The sequence below is a fragment of the Eptatretus burgeri genome, chromosome 4 (assembly GCF_056783735.1).
Source record: "Eptatretus burgeri isolate ZD-2024b chromosome 4, Ebu_testis_v1, whole genome shotgun sequence".
Taxonomy (NCBI): domain Eukaryota; kingdom Metazoa; phylum Chordata; class Myxini; order Myxiniformes; family Myxinidae; genus Eptatretus; species Eptatretus burgeri.
This window is the reverse complement of record NC_140964.1, coordinates 118,618,606-118,641,105: the sequence shown is the minus strand read 5'-3', so window position 1 is coordinate 118,641,105 and position 22,500 is coordinate 118,618,606. Positions and strand designations below refer to the sequence as shown.

General features: G+C 38.7%; 1 protein-coding gene across 2 annotated transcripts in view; it reads right to left on the bottom strand.

Moving 5' to 3' along the window:
• The window catches only part of LOC147028964 (SPRY domain-containing SOCS box protein 4-like), a 206,254-nt gene that overhangs the window by 36,312 nt on the left and 147,442 nt on the right, over positions 1–22,500 (bottom strand). For both annotated transcript variants that reach the window (XM_085879849.1, XM_085879850.1), the window contains exons 2-3: positions 19,999–20,635; positions 15,914–16,340 (exon numbers count right to left, since the gene is read on the bottom strand). In XM_085879849.1, the coding sequence (XP_085735975.1) occupies positions 15,914–16,340; positions 19,999–20,274 (703 nt within the window). In that variant the 5' untranslated portion in view covers positions 20,275–20,635. The remainder of the gene's footprint in view (positions 1–15,913; positions 16,341–19,998; positions 20,636–22,500) is intronic.

Below are 22,500 nucleotides of genomic sequence, written 5' to 3'. Positions count from 1 at the left end.
ACAACGAACTCATGTGTGACATCCATTCATCCATTGGGATCATACTCTGTGCCAAGCAATGGTGCTACCTAAGCAGTCTCCTTGGTGGGCATAATCCTGGATGGGTCACCACTCCAACACAGGATCCCAGCAAGCTGGCACTCATTTTGCCGACCTCAGAAGGATGACAGGCAGAGTCAACCACAACTGGTATTAATTCAACAGCCAAGGGGGATTTGAACTCAGGATCCTAATATCCCAAGCCCACCACCCTCACCATTAAGCCAACACTCAGCATTTGTGGGACAGCTGAACTTAAATATATTTATCCTGCTTCGTAAGTCAAGCTCCCTTGCTGGTTGTGTTGAACAAATTGGATATAAAAAGAAAATTGATGCCAGTGAGATGTGCGAGTTAATTGACCTGCACACATGCGAGTTAACTGCTGAGCCATATGGTCAAACAGCATTGAGTGTGAAGACAATATATAAGTTTATACGAAATGTATATCTTATAATCTCGTCTGCACAAAAGCAAAATGGCTGTCCATAAGGGGTGGAATGCATGTTTCTTTGCTGGAACAAAAGTTTACAAAATTTTCAAAACTTTTATAATTTTACAAAACTTTTGTTCCCTAAACTCTCTCTTTTTGTTTACCCGAAACAAAAGTTTACAAAAGTCATCATACCTACTGCAAATGACAAACACGCAAGGGTGTGTTTGCAGTCACAGAAACGCACACACGCCATCACGGGTAGGAGAAGAAGTGTGGACAAAGCCTGTCGCTTAGGTTATTATTGTAGAGATAATAACTAGAGTGAAGTCGATGGCACACCATCGCAAATCTCCCCACGCTTCCCATCTCAAGCAACGTTGAAATATGTTAAAAAGTTCCATCAGGAATGACCCAAAATAAAATTTTGAGTTCAATTATTTTTCTCCTTTTTTTAGATCCTCGTGGAGGATCTCGAAGTCTTACTCACGTTGTTGTTCTTCATCTTCTTCTTGTGGACTTTTTTGTTTCACAACCTACAGTTTTCATCAAAACTTCCTGAAACTTGGCGTAAATATGTAAAAATACCCTGCGCAGACACTAATCATCTCCGATTTTGAAAATTCCTCCTAGAAAAAAAGTTATGACAAAATATCTCCGCTAATGGAAATCGCCTAAAAAATTATCTCCGAAACTAGGCAAGCTTTTTGAATTCTGTTTGAGGGAATCGAACAGGGCATTAGCAGAGATGAATTACCGCACATATGATACATCCCACAATGACGTCATATCAATTTTTATGACGTCATTCCTATTTTTTGACATTTTTTGTTTCACAACCCAGAGTTTTCATCGGATCTTCGTGAAACTTGCCATGTATATGCAGAAAGCCCACGCGCAGGTAGTAACCATCTCCGATTTTGGAAATTCTTCCGAGAAAAAAAGTTGAAGTCATAATATCACCACTAATGGAAATCGCTTATTCCATTATCTCCGAAACTAAGCAAGCTGTTTGAATTTTGTTTGCGGGAATCAAGCCGCGCATTAGCACAGATAATTTATGGCAAACCTGAATAATCAGAATGACGTCATATTCGTTTTTATGACGTCATCATTAAGAAAGAGGACGAGGATCTTAGCTCATTAACCTCCGCCATCGAAGATGGATGGAGGTTACTGTTTTCACCCCTGTCTGTTTGTTTGTTTGTGAACAGTATTACGGAAAAACTCCTGGACGGATTTCGACGAAACTTGGTGGGGGGATTAGGTATGGTCCAAGGATCATGCCATAATATTTTGGACTTGGTCCAAAGTCCAATATGGCCGCTATGGCGGCCATTTTGAAAAAAGATTTGAATTTTTTTTTTGCATTTCTACATGTTTTAAGTGATTTCCAACCAAAAAAAAAAAAATTTGTTATAGAAAAAAACAAACAGAAAATTTTGCAACTTTTTTTCAAAAAAATTTCCATTGTATTTTTTTGGCATTTCTACATGCGCGTCGATCTAGTTTAGTATATACAATCGTGGTTCAGTAGAGTCTGATCCCTTTTGACCTACAATGAATAGGACATCAGGTTCACTTAAGTGACCCAGCACTATTGGCGGCAGAGGTTTTGCACTCTACCGAGTGCTCCCCCTCAAGTTTGAGCTTGTTTTCCCCATGACCCCTAGCCCCCACCCCTTGGGGAATGAACCAGGGGTCAAATCCAAAAAATCTTTACATACTTCATTTGTACCTCAATGTTGATTGCACATACAAAGTTTAATTTAAAAATGTTTTTTAAAATGTGCCCAGAATTGCATTTTTCGGTACTTGACCTTTTGACCCCAGCCTGGGGGGGGGGCAGGGCCAAAACTGATACTGCTCTTGCACCTTCATGCCATGTGTTGATCATAACTACCAAGTTTGGTTAATTTCTGCCCACTAGTATAAGAGGAGATAGTGTGATAGACAGATGGATGGACGGACAGGCAGACACGAACAATCGACTTCCAGTCCCAGACAGACAGGAACAATCGACTTCCAGTCCCACTGGCTTGGATACGTAACTACAACAACATAGCAGTTGTCAGTCCCAACTTTCTTATTTTAATTGAAGTATTTTTTTTAAATAATAGTTGATAAAATTTTGTTTGTGTGTTGTTGTCATGGGGTTGTCTGGATAATTAGCAATGACTGCTTGAGATGGGAGGACTCGAATGTGGACCTGACTCAGTCACCGTCAGGTCAAACAGCCTACTTCCTCTCCACACGTTCCCTTCTTATTTCCTTTTATAATTCAGAAAGAGTCAAGTAAATATTTTCTTTGACCGTTTTAATTTCAGTCAAACGGTTCATCGATTCTGTGATAAAAAAAAAGCTGACTCACTTGCAACTTGAATGTCTGCATATTCATGGTTCATTACAATATTGGCAATGACTCAGAACAAAGTTGATGGAAACAATATTCCAGGAGAAAAATATGAGTTTTCATCATGAATTATGGAAAAGTAAATCCAAACAGTTCTCACATCAACAAGAAAGCAGCACCTTCTTAGCACATAAACAGTGAAATTGACAAGGTGTTAAACCAAAGCACATATCACCAATGTTGAATATGAAAATGAAACATTGCCCAGAGCCTTAAGTGTCTGAAAATGACCTCAACTGAATCGTGCGTGACAGACATCTTAGATTCATGAGAAAGGGTATTTATTTTTCTCTTTAGTTGTGGGGGGTTGATGCTTTTGTAGGTGGAATGTCTGCTCCAATCTCGAGTTGCCTAAGGGCATTAAAAAGTAATCACAGTGCACATTGGAATCACACAAACCAGATAAGGTGGAGTGGGCAGATTACACCATCCATGAAAGACATTAATGACCCATCTGGGTCTTTACCGATAATCTGAAAGCGAGATAATAATTCACCTGAGACTACCTGACTTTCCAGAAATGTCGAATCCAAAACTTCTTATAATGCTGGCTTTATTCGGAATTGAACCCCACAGCCTCTGGGATGCCACACCAGTGGATCACCATTACCTGGCAGTCACTGTACTAGTATTGACACACCAGTGGATCACCATTACCTGGCAGTCACTGTACTAGTATTGACACACCAGTGGATCACCATTACCTGGCAGTCACTGTACTAGTATTGACACACCAGTGGATCACCATTACCTGCCAGTCACAGTACTAGTATTGACACACCAGTGGATCACCATTACCTGGCAGTCACCGTACTAGTATTGACACACCAGTGGATCACCATTACCTGGCAGTCACCGCACTGGTATTGACACACCAGTGGATCACCATTACCTGGCAGTCGCTGTACTAGTATTGACACACCAGTGGATCACCATTACCTGGCAGTCACCGTACTAGTATTGACACACCAGTGGATCACCATTACCCGGCAGTCACCGCACTGGTATTGACACACCAGTGGATCACCATTACCTGGCAGTCACCGTACTAGTATTGACACACCAGTGGATCACCATTACCTGGCGGTCACTGTACTAGTATTGACACACCAGTGGATCACCATTACCTGGCGGTCATTGTACTAGTATTGACACACCAGTGGATCACCATTACCTGGCAGTCACCGCACTGGTATTGACACACTGACGATGTTGTTCAGTTGTTTTTTATTTTATTTTAAATAGTACTAAATGTTCTTTTTCACTTTGAAAACGATTTCTTCGGTTATGCTTTGTGTCTGCTGCTGTAACTTGCAATGCGTTCGCATTGCACAAGAATTCCAAGAAACAATTTGGCTTTAACTTGCTTAACAATGTTAAAGTGCATCCGTAAAGCAAAACAACCTGATGCAATATCTTATACATACTTTGAAAGATAAATTAAACATAGACTGAGTCGCAGTGAAAATTTTCTAAACACTTGGATAAGCGTTCAAACCTTGAGAGATGATGTACAAAGAGTTTCCTCTCGAGGACATGCCCAACATGACGACATGTAATGGATGGAAAAGCATATCCTTTCATCCCTTTCACAAGGTATGGAGGGAGGTGAAGGGGAAATTGCTTTGCTATCTGGCAGTGAGCGACTGTTAAACAAAATCGTCCAATGACCACGAGGAAGCATTTTAGAAGTTGAAAAGTTAGCTCAGGGAGAAATATATTATTTAACGAGAACGGCACTCGGCACTCGATCGAGTGCATACCTCTGCCAGACTGAATAGTTGAGGTTTTGTATCTGAATGATAGGCCGGATTTGCATCCAGACATCAACCAAAATCTAATTGGCTTGTTCTTGTCACCAAACCAACTCATCCACCAAGTTTTGTCATAATCCGTCCACAACGTTTTGAGATATCGTGCTAAATATCGTTTTTGGCCCGATCTCTCAAAGGTGAAGAATCGCTTCAAAAAACTAGTATCTTCATGAAAATTTAGGGCTTTCAACCATTGCTGAGGGAGAAGCAGCAGCATGCCCAGAGTTGAGTGACCGGGACAGAATCCCCAAAAAATGGTCAGAGATCAGGCTGTTTGAGAACAGGAAAGAGCACATCAGCAGCAATGATGGATTCCATGACATTGATTACAATTGGAAGTTAGCTCACTGGTTTGTAGTTGATAGGATCTGTTTTTGAAGATGGGAGTGATGCTTGCTGACTTCCAGGTGAATCGGAAGTAGCCACAGGAGAAAGACAGACTGAATAGGGCAGTCAAAGGAGAAGCAAGAATAGCAGAGCTGAATTTGAGAAGATGGACACTCATGCTATCTGGACCTGTTGCTGAATCAGGGTCAAGGCTGGACAGAACTTTCTCTGCCTTCTTGAGTGAGAAGGACACAAAATCCAGTAGATAGTGGGTATGAGGGGGTTAGATGGGGACAGAATGGAATGGGTTGGGTACATGAAATTTGGAGGCATTCTGCCTACACATTCGGCTGTATCTTAGGCAGAGTCTGCAGTAAAGCCATTTTGGGTGAGGGTTGAGATGAATGAGGAGCAAACACCAGAAAACAGACTTAACAAGACACCGCCATGACTTGGAGGAGGAGACTGGTTGGAGAGTTCAACAATGACACGTGGAAGATGGTGTTTTCTGGCATGCCTCATGATGGACACATTTGTTGTGAGCCTTACTGAATGAACTCAAAATGCTCTCAGTTGGGTTAGCTTTCCATGTTGAGAAAGCAAGGTGCTTGACTGCAACCAACTCTACCCAGGATTCAGTGTACCAGGGCCTAGACTCCAGAGTAAGAATAGGATAGCTGCAGTGGAGATTGGATAAACTGCTGCATGAGAGAAAGCAGGCTTTTCTGAAAGCATTCCCAGCAGAAGAAATATCACGAGATGTGGAGATGGTATTCCAATCCTTTTGTGAGAGGGAAGATTGCAATCCCTGCCAGTTGGCCTGTGCAAACAGCCATATTCTGCGTCATTGAGGTTGCTCTCTTACAATAGCCAGAGAGATGTTGTCCTTGCCACGAATGTGGTCACAAGAACCAAGAGGGACAGAGGAGGAATAGGAAAGATTGGATGAAAAGTTAGTCATTAACATATCCAAGAGGGAGGACATACCAGTTGCAGAAATCCAGGTTGAGAAATCGATTTAGTGTATGTGCACGCATTTCACCTCGACTTTTACAGTTTTAAGAGCTGCTGCATCAGTTTTATGCAGGAGATAGGCCAGATGGATTGCTGTTGTCTCAAATTGCAGGCAATGCAGGGATTTGTGCACAGGACTGACATGCAATGGGCCACCATGTTGAAAATATTAGTGTTACTCGACGAGACACCCAGCTCATTGTCTCCTCTGAAAGACTGGTTTATTCAATTGCAATACAACACCTTGCCTGTATTTCTGCACGTACTTTGAGAAGGTCATAAAAAGGTCATAAAATCCAAATGCGTTTTCCTTGTTGCCACCTTATGGGTCATTTAACAAAGAGCTTGTTGAAAGTTTTTGTGTTCCAAGTTGCTGACAATTTAACATTGTGAATGCAGAATTTACATCCAGAAAGCACCACAAAATGGGACAAGCCTGAAATCATCATTACACGTAAGATCAGAAATTACAGCAAGAATCAGTGTCCAAAATAGATGGAAGCGACCGTCAATTCATCTGTAAACCCGGCAAACTCACCTCCAAAAAAACCAGCAACAAAATCATAGCGGCCCAAATCATAGCTTTGTGAGATTATATTATTTCCAGCAAAAGTCAGGCAACTAATGTTCCCGAATCTAGCAATGTGCTTGGTGTTGGCTTAATGGTTAGGGTTGTGGGCTTGGGATCTTAGGATCCGAAGTTCAAATCCTGTTTGGTCATTGAATTAATACCAGCTGGGGTTGACTCAGCCTGTCATCCTTCTGAGGTTGGCAAAATGAGTACCAGCTTGCTGGGATGATTGAGCCATTTGAGTATCCTGTGTTTGATTGGTGACCTGTCCAGGATTGTGCTCAACAGTCAAGGAGACTGCTTTGGCAGCATCAATGCCCTGTACAGAGTATGGTCCCAATGAATGGAATCTCGCAATCTTGCTGAATTCCAGGTGAGAAATTGAACTTTGCTAACCTACGTTTATGATGTCTAACTGTTGTAAAACAACTCGAGTACCATCTTCTTTATAATTTTATTGTAAACATAGTGGATGTGTCCAATGGCCGAGTCCTCTCAACACGATGTGGCTCACTCACTTTGGACCAAGTAAAGAGCTTGAGGGGCACTATATCATTCCTGTGACTGATGATTTGTAAGTGCACTGATGGTGTGTGCGTTCTGATACATGATATTAATTACCCTGCGCTCGCGAAGCGAAAAGTGGGGTTATGTGGTCGGTCACGTAAGTGTTTGCAACTCCTTGTCAAATTTCAAGTCAAACAGATGAAAATTGCCGATTTTAGAAATTTAAACTATGTTGTCCTTTTGACCCATGTTGACCTCAAAAATAATTGGTGGTTGAATTCAGTGACCTGATATGCAGATTCTCTTCAAATGTCAAGTCAATTGGATGAAAATTGAGGATTTTTAGAAATCTCACTTAAGTTGTTGACCTTTTGACCTCAAAAACAATACGCTTCTTCCTTGTGACAAACTCTACCATGTGATGAAGTTTCGTGAAGATCGGTTTAAAATTGTGACCCGTCGGTGATAAACAAACAGACAGACAGACAGAATAATAAAATCAACTAGCAAGTATACTTAAAAAAAATCTTCGATTTTACAAGTAACAAACAAACAAGAAAGAAAATGGAGTAAAAACTGAGTACTTCCTTCGTTCAGCGCCCGGCGATGACGTCATGCATCGCCTCGATTTGGAATTGGGAAGGAGTGGTGTTCAAAAGTTACCCCCTTAATATAAAAGTAGCCCCCCCATAATTATTTATTTATTTATCTCTGGTAAGAATCTATTTCTATAAATTGTAAAAAAAAAATATGTGACAGAAATGTTTGCGAATTTTCTTTTTTCGAGAAAAACAAATAATCACTGCATTATTGGACGGCTGATGACCAGCGCTGTCACACTGAATTTACTTGCTCAAATGAGTGACATGGCCCTTCAGGCAAAAATATAATGAACGTTACACAAACATTGCATTTTTGTTGTTTGACGCCACAACATAATTTCAAACAAACTTTGATGATGAAATTATATCATGTGCCTTCTGGTGGTCTGACCGCAATGGGATAAACCGAAATGAAATATGTTGAGTAGCTAATGCCATGTCGAGCTCCACGCAACAGTCAACAAACGAAATTGCCATCTTTGGGGAATGGCAAAAGCTGTTTATTTTGATGAATTGTCTTTACGTTCTACAAAAATAGCAGGGTGGTGTGGCATCAGCACAAAGCATATTTTAGGTTCCTATTTTTGCCACCAGTCCTCACGAATGTGTGTAAAATGCTGGAAAAAAAATTTTGAACGAGCATTCCAACAAAACAGGGCTGGCAAGATAGCTTATTGGGATGCACATTCCCCTCCAGGCTGTCTTTCCTGAGTTTAAATCTCAGCATAACTAGAAATGGTCATTCTGGTGTTTCACAGGGAGGGAGATTAGTTTATACATGTGTGCCAGCACTTGGATGGACATTAAGCTGGGTGTCCCATCTTCATGCATCAGTCGATGGATGTTACAGATCCCACAGTGTCCTTTATAAAGAGCATAGGAGTTACTACCAGGATCCTGAACAAATTACAAATTCCTGCGTCAAATTGCTGGTTGCAATTCTTCTTGAAGGTACCTTGACACCAGGTTACAATGATTACTATATCCTGAGTGTTTGTTGTCTGTGCAGCAGCTCCTGCACCATAAACAAATTCCCATTCCCAGCTTGTTCACATGTTATATGTGAACGGCCTTCTTTGGCTCCGAAAGGCAACCATGATAACAAACTATGCTCTCTTTCTTCACTTCTCTATCTATGCAGTTCTTTTATTTAAGGCCTGGCCTCGACGAGGACTCATGGTCCATGACTGGAGTCTTTAACATTAAAAACAAACAAACAAAAAAAAACTTTATATTTGTTAACATTTTGGCGTATCTTGTTAATGTCTACCATTGTTAGAAATATTTCTAACAATGGTAGACATTTGCTAGATTCACCAAAATGTCAATAAATAACGTTCTGTTTTTGTTATCATGGTGGTCCTTTGTAGCTGAAGATGGCTGCTGTCAAAATAGAAAAAGTTGTCCTTTTTTGTGGCCCATCTTTAAAAAATGAGCATTACTATCTGAATGTGATTATGCAAAATCTATAATTTGGCAGGCATTATTTTTCCTTCGGCTAAGTTTTTGAAGTTATTCTGTATTTCTTACACAGAAAACTGAATTCCAGCGAGTATAAGGAAGAGTTGTTATAAAAGCCGATTTACATCAACCACTAACACATTACTCTGAGCATGAAACACAATACAGCAGAGCATGTGGACAGACCACAGTCAGCCACACAACAAACCCAGCGAGGATTTTCACGGGTGTTTGTTTATCATTCAAGCACCTCAAACGTTTTACAGTTCAAAGCTTCACGATGAATGAGTAACTGATTAAGTCTCACAGGTAGAAGAGCAGTCCCCACAGCTATGGTCAATTCTTAATCAAAGTCGATGTAAACATGTTGCGAAGATAAAGAAAATGATATTTCACCCCTACTGAGAGCTTCCAGACTCTTTTCTTTGCTGTAAAAATCCGACAATCACATGGCTGTAACATTCAGCACAGGCAAAAGAAGTGGCTAAATTGAGAATCCGCACATTCCTGTCTATTGAAGAGTGGAACAGGAATGGGATATGTCTTGGTGAACAGAAGCCAGATATAGCACAAGCCAAATTTCCTCCCTGCCTCTTTTTCCATTTTTGTACTTATGTCTCAATATATTTATCATAATCTTGATGTGGCATTGCAAAAAATATAAAATTACGACAATCAGGTGAAAATATTCACTCCATAATTTGTGACCTTCCAGTAAGTAGGCCAAAGTGGTACTTTAAAGTGAGGATAGCTAATACACATAATAATGGTACCCACTGTATTGTACACATTAAATAGTATATTGCCATGCACATCACAATGGCTATCAGAGGATGACAACAATGTTGATGTGTCAACTAGTATCACCTTTTCGATTTGTGTTCAATGCATATACACGTTTATGAAAAAGAATATCTTATTCAAATAACCAAATTTATACAGAATATACTTTGATAGCCAAAGATGGTACAAAACTAATTGCAAGTATGTCAACCCTTTTTCTTTCAAAACATTATCAAAATTATTTCAGACACTTGCAAATAATCCAGCTTCCGCTTTCATTTGCAAATCATGAGAATTATTTTATCTGAGTGTTTTGGATCATTATGTTGCTGTAGGATGAAGTTTGGCCCAACAAGTCTTGCACCACTGGGAATGGCATGGTGGATTAAAATTTGGTTGTCCCTTGCTGCAGTCAATAAACTATAAATTTTCACAAATTTTCCAATACCACTTGATGACCCCCAAACTTGAATTAAACCTCCTCCAAGTTTAATTATTGGCTTCAAGCAAGGCTTTCTATAAGTTTCAGTTTTTCATCATCTCACATACTGTCTTCAAGTACACTCAAATAACTTTGACTCGTCTGTCAAATGCACATTTGACCATTTTTCAATAGTTCACTTTCTTTGATCTTGTTCATATTTTAGCGTTTTGTCTTGTTCCCCTTTCAGAACAGCGGTTTTCTTATTAAAACGCATCCTTTAAGTCCTGAGTTCAAAAGTGACCTTCATGCTGTTGATGGATGTACAATGACACCCAAACCTTCTGCCAGTTCGTAATCAATTCAATGCTTGTCTTCTTTCTATTCCTTAAGAATATTACCAAGTATTGCTCATCCTTGTTAGACAGATTTATGGGTCTTGCAGACCTGGGTTTGTCAACTACAGATGATGTGATATGTTCTCTGTACTTCATTGTGGTTCAGATACCACACCTGAAAACGAATGATGAGAGCTATTTCACTCAATCCGTTTCCTTCTTAATGCATAAACACAATTCTATGGCGATCTTCTACCAACATGATAGCGATTTTGTTTGAAGCTAACATTAATCCTGATAGATCGATATTCTGCAATATGAATTGTGAGCTTTTAGCTTTACGGATGTGTAAAGAGGAACGCCTGATGTTAATGATGAGGAATACCAGATAATGAGTCATAAATTAGATTTGATTGGTAAAAGTTATGGATTAACTCCAACAACACTTCATATTAACTGGTCAGGTATAGTTCACTGAGTTGTGATCACAAGGTTTTGAAGATTCTGATCAAATTGAATTCAAGATTGCCAAATGACAAGCTTGGTTTGTTCTCACCCAAACTAAGCTATATTAATAACAAACAATGTTGTGATAAGAGTGGAAAACAGACGTAGTTTCGGGACGATCACTATAGTGACAAGCTTTCAGCTGAATAAGCCTTCTTCTTGGTCTACATAAAAGAACAGCAGGCATGCATATGAGATAATGGTACAATATCGATACATTATACATATATGTATATATATATATATATATATATATATATATATATATATATATATATATATATGTATGTATGTATGTATATATTCAAATATATATAAAAGGCCCCTCGGCTGGGAGGGGGGGGAAGGGGGTGTGTTTCCCCCTCACCAACCCCCTTAGCCTATGACTGCCATGGCCCAATAGGGAACTGATAATGTACTTGCGTCAGACATATGTATAGAACATTAAATTCATTCAAAAAGAACGCGGGCAGCGCCGGGTGCATTCACCTCATATATCTGTGTAAATATATATATATATATATATATATATATATATATATATATATATATATATATATATATATATATATATATATATATATATATATATATATATATATATATATATATATATATATATATATATATATATATATATATATATATATATATATATATATATATATATATATATATATATATATATATATATATATATATATATATATATATATATATATATATATATATATATATATATATATATATATATATATATATATATATATATATATATATATATATATATACATGTACACATATACATATATATATATATATATATATATATATATATATATATATATATATATATATTTATATATATGACCGTTTTTACAGCCATTTTTCCCTGATGTGCAGGGGTTTGGCTTTTTCTTGAGGCAATGTTTTATGGCCGGATGCCCTTCCTGACGCCAACCCTGGTCGCCTCTTACGACACACAGGGATATGGTACACCTATTCTAACCGGGGCATACACCGGGACCAGTACACTGGCACTCATTTTGCCGACCTTGGAAGGATGACAGGCTGAGTCAACCCCCTGGTGTTAATTCAGCAGCCAACGGGGCTTGAACTCAGGACCCTTGGATCCCAAGCCGCCACCCTAACCACTAAGCCAACACCAGGCTTTATATATATATATATATATATATATATATATATATATATATATATATATATATATATATATATATATATATATATATATATATATATATATATATATATATATATATATATATATATATATATATATATATATATATATATATATATATATATATATATATATATATATATATATATATATATATATATATATATATATATATATATATATATATATATATATATATATATATATATATATATATATATATATATATATATATATATATATATATATATATATATATATATATATATATATATATATATATATATATATATATATATATATATATATATATATATATATATATATATATATATATATATATATATATATATATATATATATATATATATATATATATATATATATATATATATATATATATATATATATATATACATACATATATATATATATATATATATATATATATATATATATATATATATATATATATATATATATATATATATATATATATACATACATATATATATATATATATATATATACATATATATATATATATATATATATATATATATACATATACATACATATATATATATATATATATATATATATATATATATATATATATATATATATATATATGTATATATATATATATATATATATATATATATATATATATATATATATATATATATATATATATATATATACATATACATATATATATATATATATATATATATATATATATATATATATATATATATATATACATATACATATACATATATATATATATACATATACATATATATATATATATATATATATATATATATATATATATATATATATATATATATATATATATATATATATATATATATATATATATACATATATATATGTATATATATGTATGTAAAAGTTAGCATTCGCAATTCCCTCTTCGATTTGTTGTGTTTTCAAATTTGCTGAATATACATGGCTGAGCTGAATATACAGTTGATGGCTGACAGAGGCAGTTGACCATTGAGAAATGAATGTGTTATTAAATTGATTTACGAACCTGAAAAATCAGCCTGAAGTGCATCACGAGTTCTCACAACAATGGCATGAACTACCAGGGAAGCTGAAGACCATATATTTAAGAAAAGTTTGAAACAACTTGGTCAACTGTGCCTGTCATAGGTCTATCCAGAATTGTAAGAACAGTGCAAAACCAAGACATTGCAGCAACAGCAATGCTATGGTTCTCAGAAAATAGAAACGATGTCTGAGTACCCCATAAAAATCTGGGTGGTATAATGATTTGTGTCAAAGCACGTGTCCTGAAATGTCTGCATACCTGTCGGCGCAGATGTTGTAAAGGTGCTACCACATTGATGGACACATGGGGCAAACTTTAAAATTTGTAGAATTTGATTTTGCTGTCATTATAGATTCCACATTGTTCAACAAGGTTCTTGATGAACCCATCCCAATCAGCCTGGTGATGTGAAAATTTTTTCCGAAGAGGTGGACTCGTTTGTAGACCACCACTTCCAGGATAACATGTACCCCCTCTTCCTCACCCTCCCGACACTGACAAGCCTAACAACATCCTCCTTGCTCACGTTCTGAGTAATGATAATTTTCTTCTTTTATCTCTCAAAAGAAGGAGCCTGCATGTCTGTTATAATTCACTTATACGACCTACATCTCCACGAGTAATCGATTGCTCTTCATAGCAGAAGACGACCGTTCACACGTGACGTGAACACCTGGGAGCATGACTGTTTATAATGTATGAGCAACAGACCGCATAGCAATCACACTCTAATAAAGCAATCACACTCTAATAATCTAATGCAACACCCCGCCTGTGAAGCACAAATCTAACAGTTTATAGTCAGGTTGGGAATTGAACCTTGCCTTGATAGGAATTTAACCGAGCTTGGAATTTAACCGACAGTTCACTCGATAGGAATTGCTAGATAGCTGGAATAGGAATTGAACCAAGCGTCGATAGGTCAAAATAGGTCAAAGGTAAGTGAGCTACCTGTGTACGATTCTGTTGAACGTTTATATAATTTACATGATGAAGTATATGTAAAGGACTGTGAAAAAAAACATACATTTGAGAAGGTAAACGTACATTAAAAAGCATGAAAACACCAAAGGTGTTTTTGCAAAATTCAAAAAAAAAAAAATTCAAAAAATATTTAGATTTTTCAAAACGTATTTTTGAAATGTCGAAAGAACAATAAAAAAATCAGGTTTTGAAAATTTCGTCAGAAATAAATGTGGAATAAAATACATGAAATATGCTTTTGATCTTTACAGAATCAGTAATAACTTTCAATCGATTCAGTTTTTCTCATTGAGGTCAAATTATTTAATTGTTAGACTATGTCTGAGTTAATGACTTGTGTTGGTGGTAGTTTGCATTAAATGGCATCCGAGGAGCATAACGTGTCCACTATTTATGCAATTATGATTTAAATTAGAAATTTATTTTTTCCGAGCCAGAAAGCTTTTTTCGATAAAATTTTTTCCAACTTCTGGAAGAGGTTTTTGGAATTTGAGACGCTTCTTTTTCGGATGGTTGACGGATGGTTGGGATGGTTGTGGGATGTGGTAAATAAATGTTTCGACGATAAAATGTATAATTATACAAAGCAAATTCTGGTTATGTATCCAATAGATTTGAAAAATTATGGAATCATGCATGTTGTGAAATTAAATTTATTTATTTTACTAAAAACTGCCTCCTGAGATTGTTTGAGAGCCACTAAAAACAAAACCCTGCAGAACCCACTGCTGTTTCTCATGACATCTGATATAAATATACCGGTGAGACTAGCGAGAAATATTTCGAAGGGAAATGCTTCACTTGGATCATAAACTCTGAAGCGAGTGAATCAATCATCACGTTTTTGGCCTTTCCGAAAGCAAAAAGCCACTTGTCCTGAAATTAACCTGTACGTGATTGCTCAGGATGTTGGAGGCCGAAGCATGGCAGTCATTTTGTCCCACTTGTGTTTGATAAATCCTCCGATATTACATATACTGTACATATAAACCAAAATAATGGGTATATTGGTTCTGTAATTTCATAAGGCAAGGGAATGTTTAGTTCTTTGGCTTCAAAAATAAGTTTCATTTGATTAGGTAAGCTAGTGTCAAATCAATAAATAAATAAATAATTTCACTTTTGCCTCACTATGAGGGAGGAACTTGTGATTTGCTGATAGCAATAGTACCAATAATTAACTAACTAGCGAGCTAGCAACTAAAATGCATTTCTAAACTTAGCTCCAAAAGAGAATTTGTCATTGCAACAGACCCAATGGTCTACCGTTGTTCAAAAGAGAGTGGAATCTTTAACATGCAAGAACAATGGCAAGCAGAAGTGCAGAAATAACGTGTGAACAAAACAAGTGAAACAAACCCCCCAAAAAGAATACAATACATTTGGAGAAATCATACAAGGAATTGAAACTTACGATCGAGTCCATTGATGTAACGCATGGTGATCTCGCAGTGCCCCCACACAGCACTCACAACAGGAAAGAGTTTCCGACCACGGAGACCATGGAAGGCGACACCAATACAGGCTCCATCCACAACAAAACTTAAAGTCCCTTCATCCATGTCTAAAATCACGAGAAAAGAGTCAGGCACGGAAAATGTTGCATTTGAATGGCCTGTAGTTTCTGGGTATGGTCTTGGAGCCTGGTTTTTACCATCATGATACAAACGGCCTCGGCCCAAGTCCCAGCCCCAAGAATCAGCCGTGGAGCCAATAAGTGGTGTGTACCCTACTGAATGCAGCGGTGCAGACAATGTGGCCACACCAACCAGTGCATGAGTACCACGCTGACGTACAGGCCAATGGAGCTCCCATGCATGTAGGCCACGTGTGTAACCCATCTGTAGGCAAAGAAGAGGAGACAATGCAAGCAAGGGTTAAAAGTCAGTTGGTACCTTTGACATATTTGAATAATTGCATGGTGTATTCAGAAGGTACTCTGAATGAGATACTCACAACATTTCAAGATACGCCAAAGAAAGTTATAACGAGGCATGTATAAAATTAAAAAAATTTAAAAAGCATTTAAATATTTTCTTACGAATTCTATATACTTATATGTTGAATTATAAGAAACGCTATTTCTTGGCTTATTGTGCATATATCATATGTATAATGGGCCTAAAGACCACCCGTGTAAGGAGCCAAAAGGGTTATCAACTTTAATCTTCCCTGGAATATAAAATAGTCTCCCATTTGCCAACATTTACTGTATGAACAAATATTTGTTATTTTATTCAGCAGCCAACCATTGCTCAGCTTTTCAATCTTTGGTGCTGTTTAGTGTTGCCACGTGCTTCACTGCAGGTTCTTTCAGAACTTGCTCAATGTAAAATGGAATAAAGCAAAAGGAAACAAGAAAAAGAGCAATCAGAGATTCCAGACCCTCACCAGGACTTCTTTTGTGTGGTGTATTTTGTGAGGCATTTGTGTACTGGTGTTGCATAACTAATAAGACATAATTAGAACTGCCACTTTATAACTGCTGCAGTGATGACTGGGTTCCAAGAGGGGAGCTTTGATGCAACTGGAGGAGTGGAGGAGTTGCTCTCTTCATAAAAGACTCTATTCCTCACTCTCCATGCATTGCCCTCACTCCCCCACACCCCCAGGAATACCTCTGGCTACGGCTTCCCCTCCACTCCCACCTCATGTTTATATGTGTACTGTACCGTCCACCAAACAGTGATGCCTCCATCTACACCTCACTATCTGAAAACATGGAACAACTTCTATCTTCTCATCTAAACTCTGTCTTCCTCATATGTGGTGACAAATTGTCATCATGCCAGTTGGCTAGGTGTGGGTACCTCTCTCACCTGTCATGGCCCCTCAGCAAAAGCTTTCTGCGACTCATTGGGACTGACTAAATCGGTCAACTTCCCGACCCGGATCTCAACCAATGGTACTCCATCTCTTCTGGATCTGATTTTGACACAGTCTGGCATCCTGCCCTGCTCACCAAACTCTCTTCCCATGGTATTCAAGGCCATCTCCACTCATGGCTCACATACTTCCTCTCCTGTCGCAGTCAACGTGTGGCCCTAAATGGAGTTCTTTCATCCCCTCTTCCTGTCCAGGCTGGAGTTCCTCAAGGTAGCGTTCTGGGCCCTGTTCTTTTTCTGGTTTTCATCAATGATCTCTCCGACTCTCTAAAAAATCGTCCATATGTCTTTGCTGATGACTCCACCCTCTGCCGTACCATCGGACATCCCTCAGACCAGCAAGCAGCAGCTTCTTCGCTCACTGCAGATCTGGATAAAATCACAAACTGGTCCAACACGTGGAACATGTCTTTCAATCCGAACAAATCTCACACTCTCACTATGTCTCTTCGAAAGGACTGTTTTGAAACCCCCCCATCCACTTTCTCAACAATCCTCTGGAAGAAGTCCTTTCTTTCAAGCTTCTGGGTCTCACTATCTGCCATGACCTTTCCTGGGAAAGCCACATTTCAAACCTCGCCTCCAAAGCCAGACGCCAACTGGGAATTCTCTGTCATGCAAAGTCCTTCCTCGGCCCTCCTGAGCTCCTGAGCACATACAAAGCTTTTGTCCGCAGCCTGATGGAGTACTGCTCTCCCCTCTGGGCTGGTGCTCCTGCCTCCCACCTTTCTCAGCTTCACGCTGTAGAAACCAAGGCATTTCGGATCATCGGCATCTCCCGCAATGAGGCTGAGTCTTTGGGCCTCTCAATCAATCACCGCAGGTTGGTTGGTGGTCTTTCTGTCATCTACCGTCTCCTCTCCAGCCTCGTCCTCCCTGCTCTCTCTGGGATTTGTTCCCACCACATTTCCACAGGGCGCTCAAGTTCCGCCAACAACCCCCTTCTGGTAAAACTACCAAAATCACGAATCACTGCTCACCTTCACTCTTTCATTCCTCTTTTTTCCCGCCTTTGGAATAAACTCCCTCACTCTATTCATTCCCATTCTTCCCTCCAGGCCTTCAAAAAAGCTGTTCACCATCACCTTTTATCATCCCCCATCCAAATCCTCGATCTTTTCTACCCCCGATAATCCACCCAAGCCTTCAAATTCCCTGCTTTCCTTCCTGAAAGTCCCTGTAATGTCCATCTTCTATTCCCCATGTTCCCCGTCCGATCCCTCTCCCTTCCACAGATCTCCTAATGTTTCTGTTCCCCACTGTTTTGTCCTTCCCACTCCCACCCCTCTTGTCTCATGCCCCCCTTGCTGTGCATTGTGTGTTAGCTCTCACACGAGCCTCGACAAGGTATACAAAAAAAAAAAAAAAACTACGCTGTGATCAGACACCTGACCCTGACCCATGACGTTTTTATAATATTATTCATTATTCAATTGAATTTAGAATGGGATTAAAATACATTCAACTCAAATGGAAGACCAAATCGGTAGTCGTGTAATCAAAAGGAACCCGAACAAGCAAAAAGCAAAGAAGTCATCAGGAGGAACCTGGATATGATTCACATTTCAGCTGCTACTCTATCCTCAAATCCATCCAGGCACAGCCAAGTGAACCTTATTCAAACAAAAAAAAAAAAAAATCAAACAAAAATAAGAACCCATATCAAAAAAGTTAATTATTCTGGCTGCCAAACCATGCATCTGATCAAATTGAAATTTAAAACTTGTATTCCTCAGCAGTACTAGATCATAAATGTGAAGTTTCACATCAATTGATTAAGCAGTTCCAGAGAAAACATTATTTAATATTTTTCTTCAATCCAATATGGCTGCCAAACCTTGGGACCTATCAATTATTCCTTAAACTTATCCCAAGGCTTGGGGAACATTTATGTGAAGTTTCCCCTCGATCTGTCTAACCGTTCTGGAGAAGAAGATATTTTATAGGTTTTAGGGTAAATCCAACATAGCTGCCAAACCATGTGACCTATGACATCAAATGTGTGAACCTTTTGTTTCTCATTGATAGATGGTCATACCTGTAAAGTTTCACCTTGATCTGTTCAGCCATTTCAGAGAAGAAGATTTTTGAAGGTGTTTTTAAAAAAAATAATAATATGGATGCCGAATCATGTGACCTATGATATTATCAATTTCTTTTTGTGGACCATTTTATCCCTAAATGACCCTCAAAATATTTAATATTGCTCAGATGTAGCATTCTACATAAGCAATTATGATGTCATAACAAAGGCACTTATGACATCATCAAAAATCACATTTATTCGCTATGAGGAGTACTTGCTACATGCAAAGTTTCAATTTTTCACTTGGTGCGGTTTCAGATATACAGAGGTCCAATTTTTTCCATTTTTCCAACATGGCTGCCACCCCATGTGACCTATGACATCATAATTATGATTGAGACATTCGATATCAGTAGGTGCACCTATGGTGAAAATTTCATCTCAATCCGACAAGCGGTTGTGGAGAAAAACACGAAAGTTCTGTGTGGACAAACAAACAAACAGACAGACAGACAAACACACTGATCCAAATGCAATACCCTCTCCTTGGGTGAGGGTAATGAAGTTAACAGCAGTCAGAGGTAGCACCTTGCCACGGATTCCATCTGTGCTTTGAGCAACAGGATGCCGATGAAAGGTGAGAGTGTCATCATCTTTGACAAAGACATTGAGAGAGCGATCGTCTGGATTCCACGCATGCCGCAGCTGTATCTCGTGCCCAACAGGTGGCAAATCAAGGAGAGCCTCAAGGCGAGCCGGACAGCCACCCTCCGGCCCAATGGGACTTCGCGAGCCGAGACCGTGGTTCACACCACCACAGCTCACCTCCACTGGTCGTATCCCACCCGTTACTTTCTGCCCCATCTCATGAACTCTCTGGAGCTTTGCTCCTCAACCTCACTCCCCCACCCACCCTCCTTCGGTGTCCCCACACCCCCACTCCTGTTTCTCCAACTTGTGCTGTCCAGTACTTTAATATTGGGTTATGTCTATTCTTCTGGAGGTCGGTCACCCATGTTTTCGGCAACATCCATGCACATTGGCTAAGATGGAAAGCAGGCAAAGCAGCAACGGTGCCAGAGTGATGTGTGTAGTGACAACTTTTGCTTCCTTAAGTCACGTTATTAAGACAAATAAAAATCCAATGAACTGACTCTTCGGATTCAAACTCCTTTTCGCACAACAGGTGTTGGTTTCTTTTTCTCTTCCAGAATTCTGCGCAGACCTGCAAGAACAGGGATATCAGGAGAATTCTTCAAACTTTCACTGCACTCCGAAACATCAATTGTGTCTAATACAAACATGCAGACTGTGCAATTTAGTAACAACAAGCATTTTCAAGAAGAAAGTTTGCCGTAGGCTTACTACGAGTTGGAAATGGTATAAATAGGAGGTATATTCCCGAAATAAACCATAAATCCAATGCATGAAAAATGGGATAGGAGCGTACAGGGAATCCACATAATGTATGACAACACTTAACATATATGGTACCAGGCAGGGAAGTGAAGTGGCATGACTCATTTTCAAATTCAAATATATCATGACATCATAATTCATGGCAAATTAGAACAGCTAATAGAAAAAAGATAAAGCAGATAGAAGAAAGCCTCAAATAAACTGGTCTCAAAAGCTGAGAGATCTCTTCAGGAAAAAAGAGAGACAAAATAATCAACAACATCTGAAGAAGTGTCCTGAGAATCAACAACCAACCAGGTTCAGTCATGTCAGGTATGGGAGGATGTGCTGGAGTAGCGCGTCGCTGCGTCCACTTTCCGCCGGCACTCCAGAGGCCTCTGTCTGGCCATCCCCCAGGCAGATGCCTCGCCCATCCCATCACTTTGAGATTGAGATGCAAATCAACCTGCTGCAATCACGAGGCACGTGATCGGCCCGTTGGCCTCCTCCACTCATGAGGTTGAGTGGTACTGTGATTAGAGTGTCCGCTCTGAGTCTGGGAGGTGTATTGCTCGAATCCGACTCTGGCCGAGTTATAACGAACACTTTTAAAATGGCATGTGCCCCTTACATGCTTGAATCTCAGCATTTAAAAAGGTTAGAGTATAGATGATTGGCACCCCTTGGTTCGGGGGATTTCTCCTTAATAAGTGCGCCACTGACGGTGGAGAGCAAAGTGCCACCAATAGATGGAACACCGGTACCCATTGTGTTCTTGGAACTAACTTCCCCCAAACTCAAAGACCGTATTTGTCTGATGTCAAGTGCCGTGTTGTCTGCTGTCTCTGACTGCATGGCAGTGCATGATTTGTATGCATGTGACAGATCTTCCATGAACCTTAAAAACGATAGAAATTATCCAGCTATTAAGGGGAAGTGTGCAAAGCAGCATTGGAAGCATTCATCTTGAACACGTTTCTCCATTGAAAAACGTTTTTATATCTTTAAAAAAGGTGAAGCTAAGAAATCAATATACCGTATCATTGTACAGCTAAACACGTTTACTTTAGCCTGGACATCAAAGTACATGGTAAGGTAAAGCTTTTGAAACAATACACATTCCCCTTGGCCCTTTGGGCAAAATGCATGGACAGACAAGAAATGCCTGCTGTTTCTGCCTTCAGGCTTCATCAGCAAGACAATATCAACCTAAAATTCAGATTATTTTGGAAAGGTGTGTATAATGTGTGACATGACGTCACATCAATGGCTCAGTGACCTCAGAAGGAGATATGTGATCAGTTACTTCAAAACTCATTGACCAATCACTGCCATGCTGTTTGCCGCAGGCAGCGCGAGGCATCAATGTGTGTGCCATCTCTCGGATTTACGAGAAAACTGGGTGTCCCATTGGCTGGCATTAGTTAGTGGACGTAAAGAACCCACGGTGTCCTTTGTGACGACCGGGCGACCCTGAACAAATTCCAAATCCCTGCCTGGACTGTGTGTAGCAAGTAGTCTGGTCTTCTTGAAGGTTCCTTGACACCAGGTTATAGGGCTTGCTATCTGAGAACGTAGTTGCTGTCTGGGTAGCAGCTTCTGCACTGCAAACAAATTCACATTCCCAAATTGTTTGCCGGTCACATGTGAACGACCATCTTCCCTTACGAAGGGCAAACATGGTGATGATGA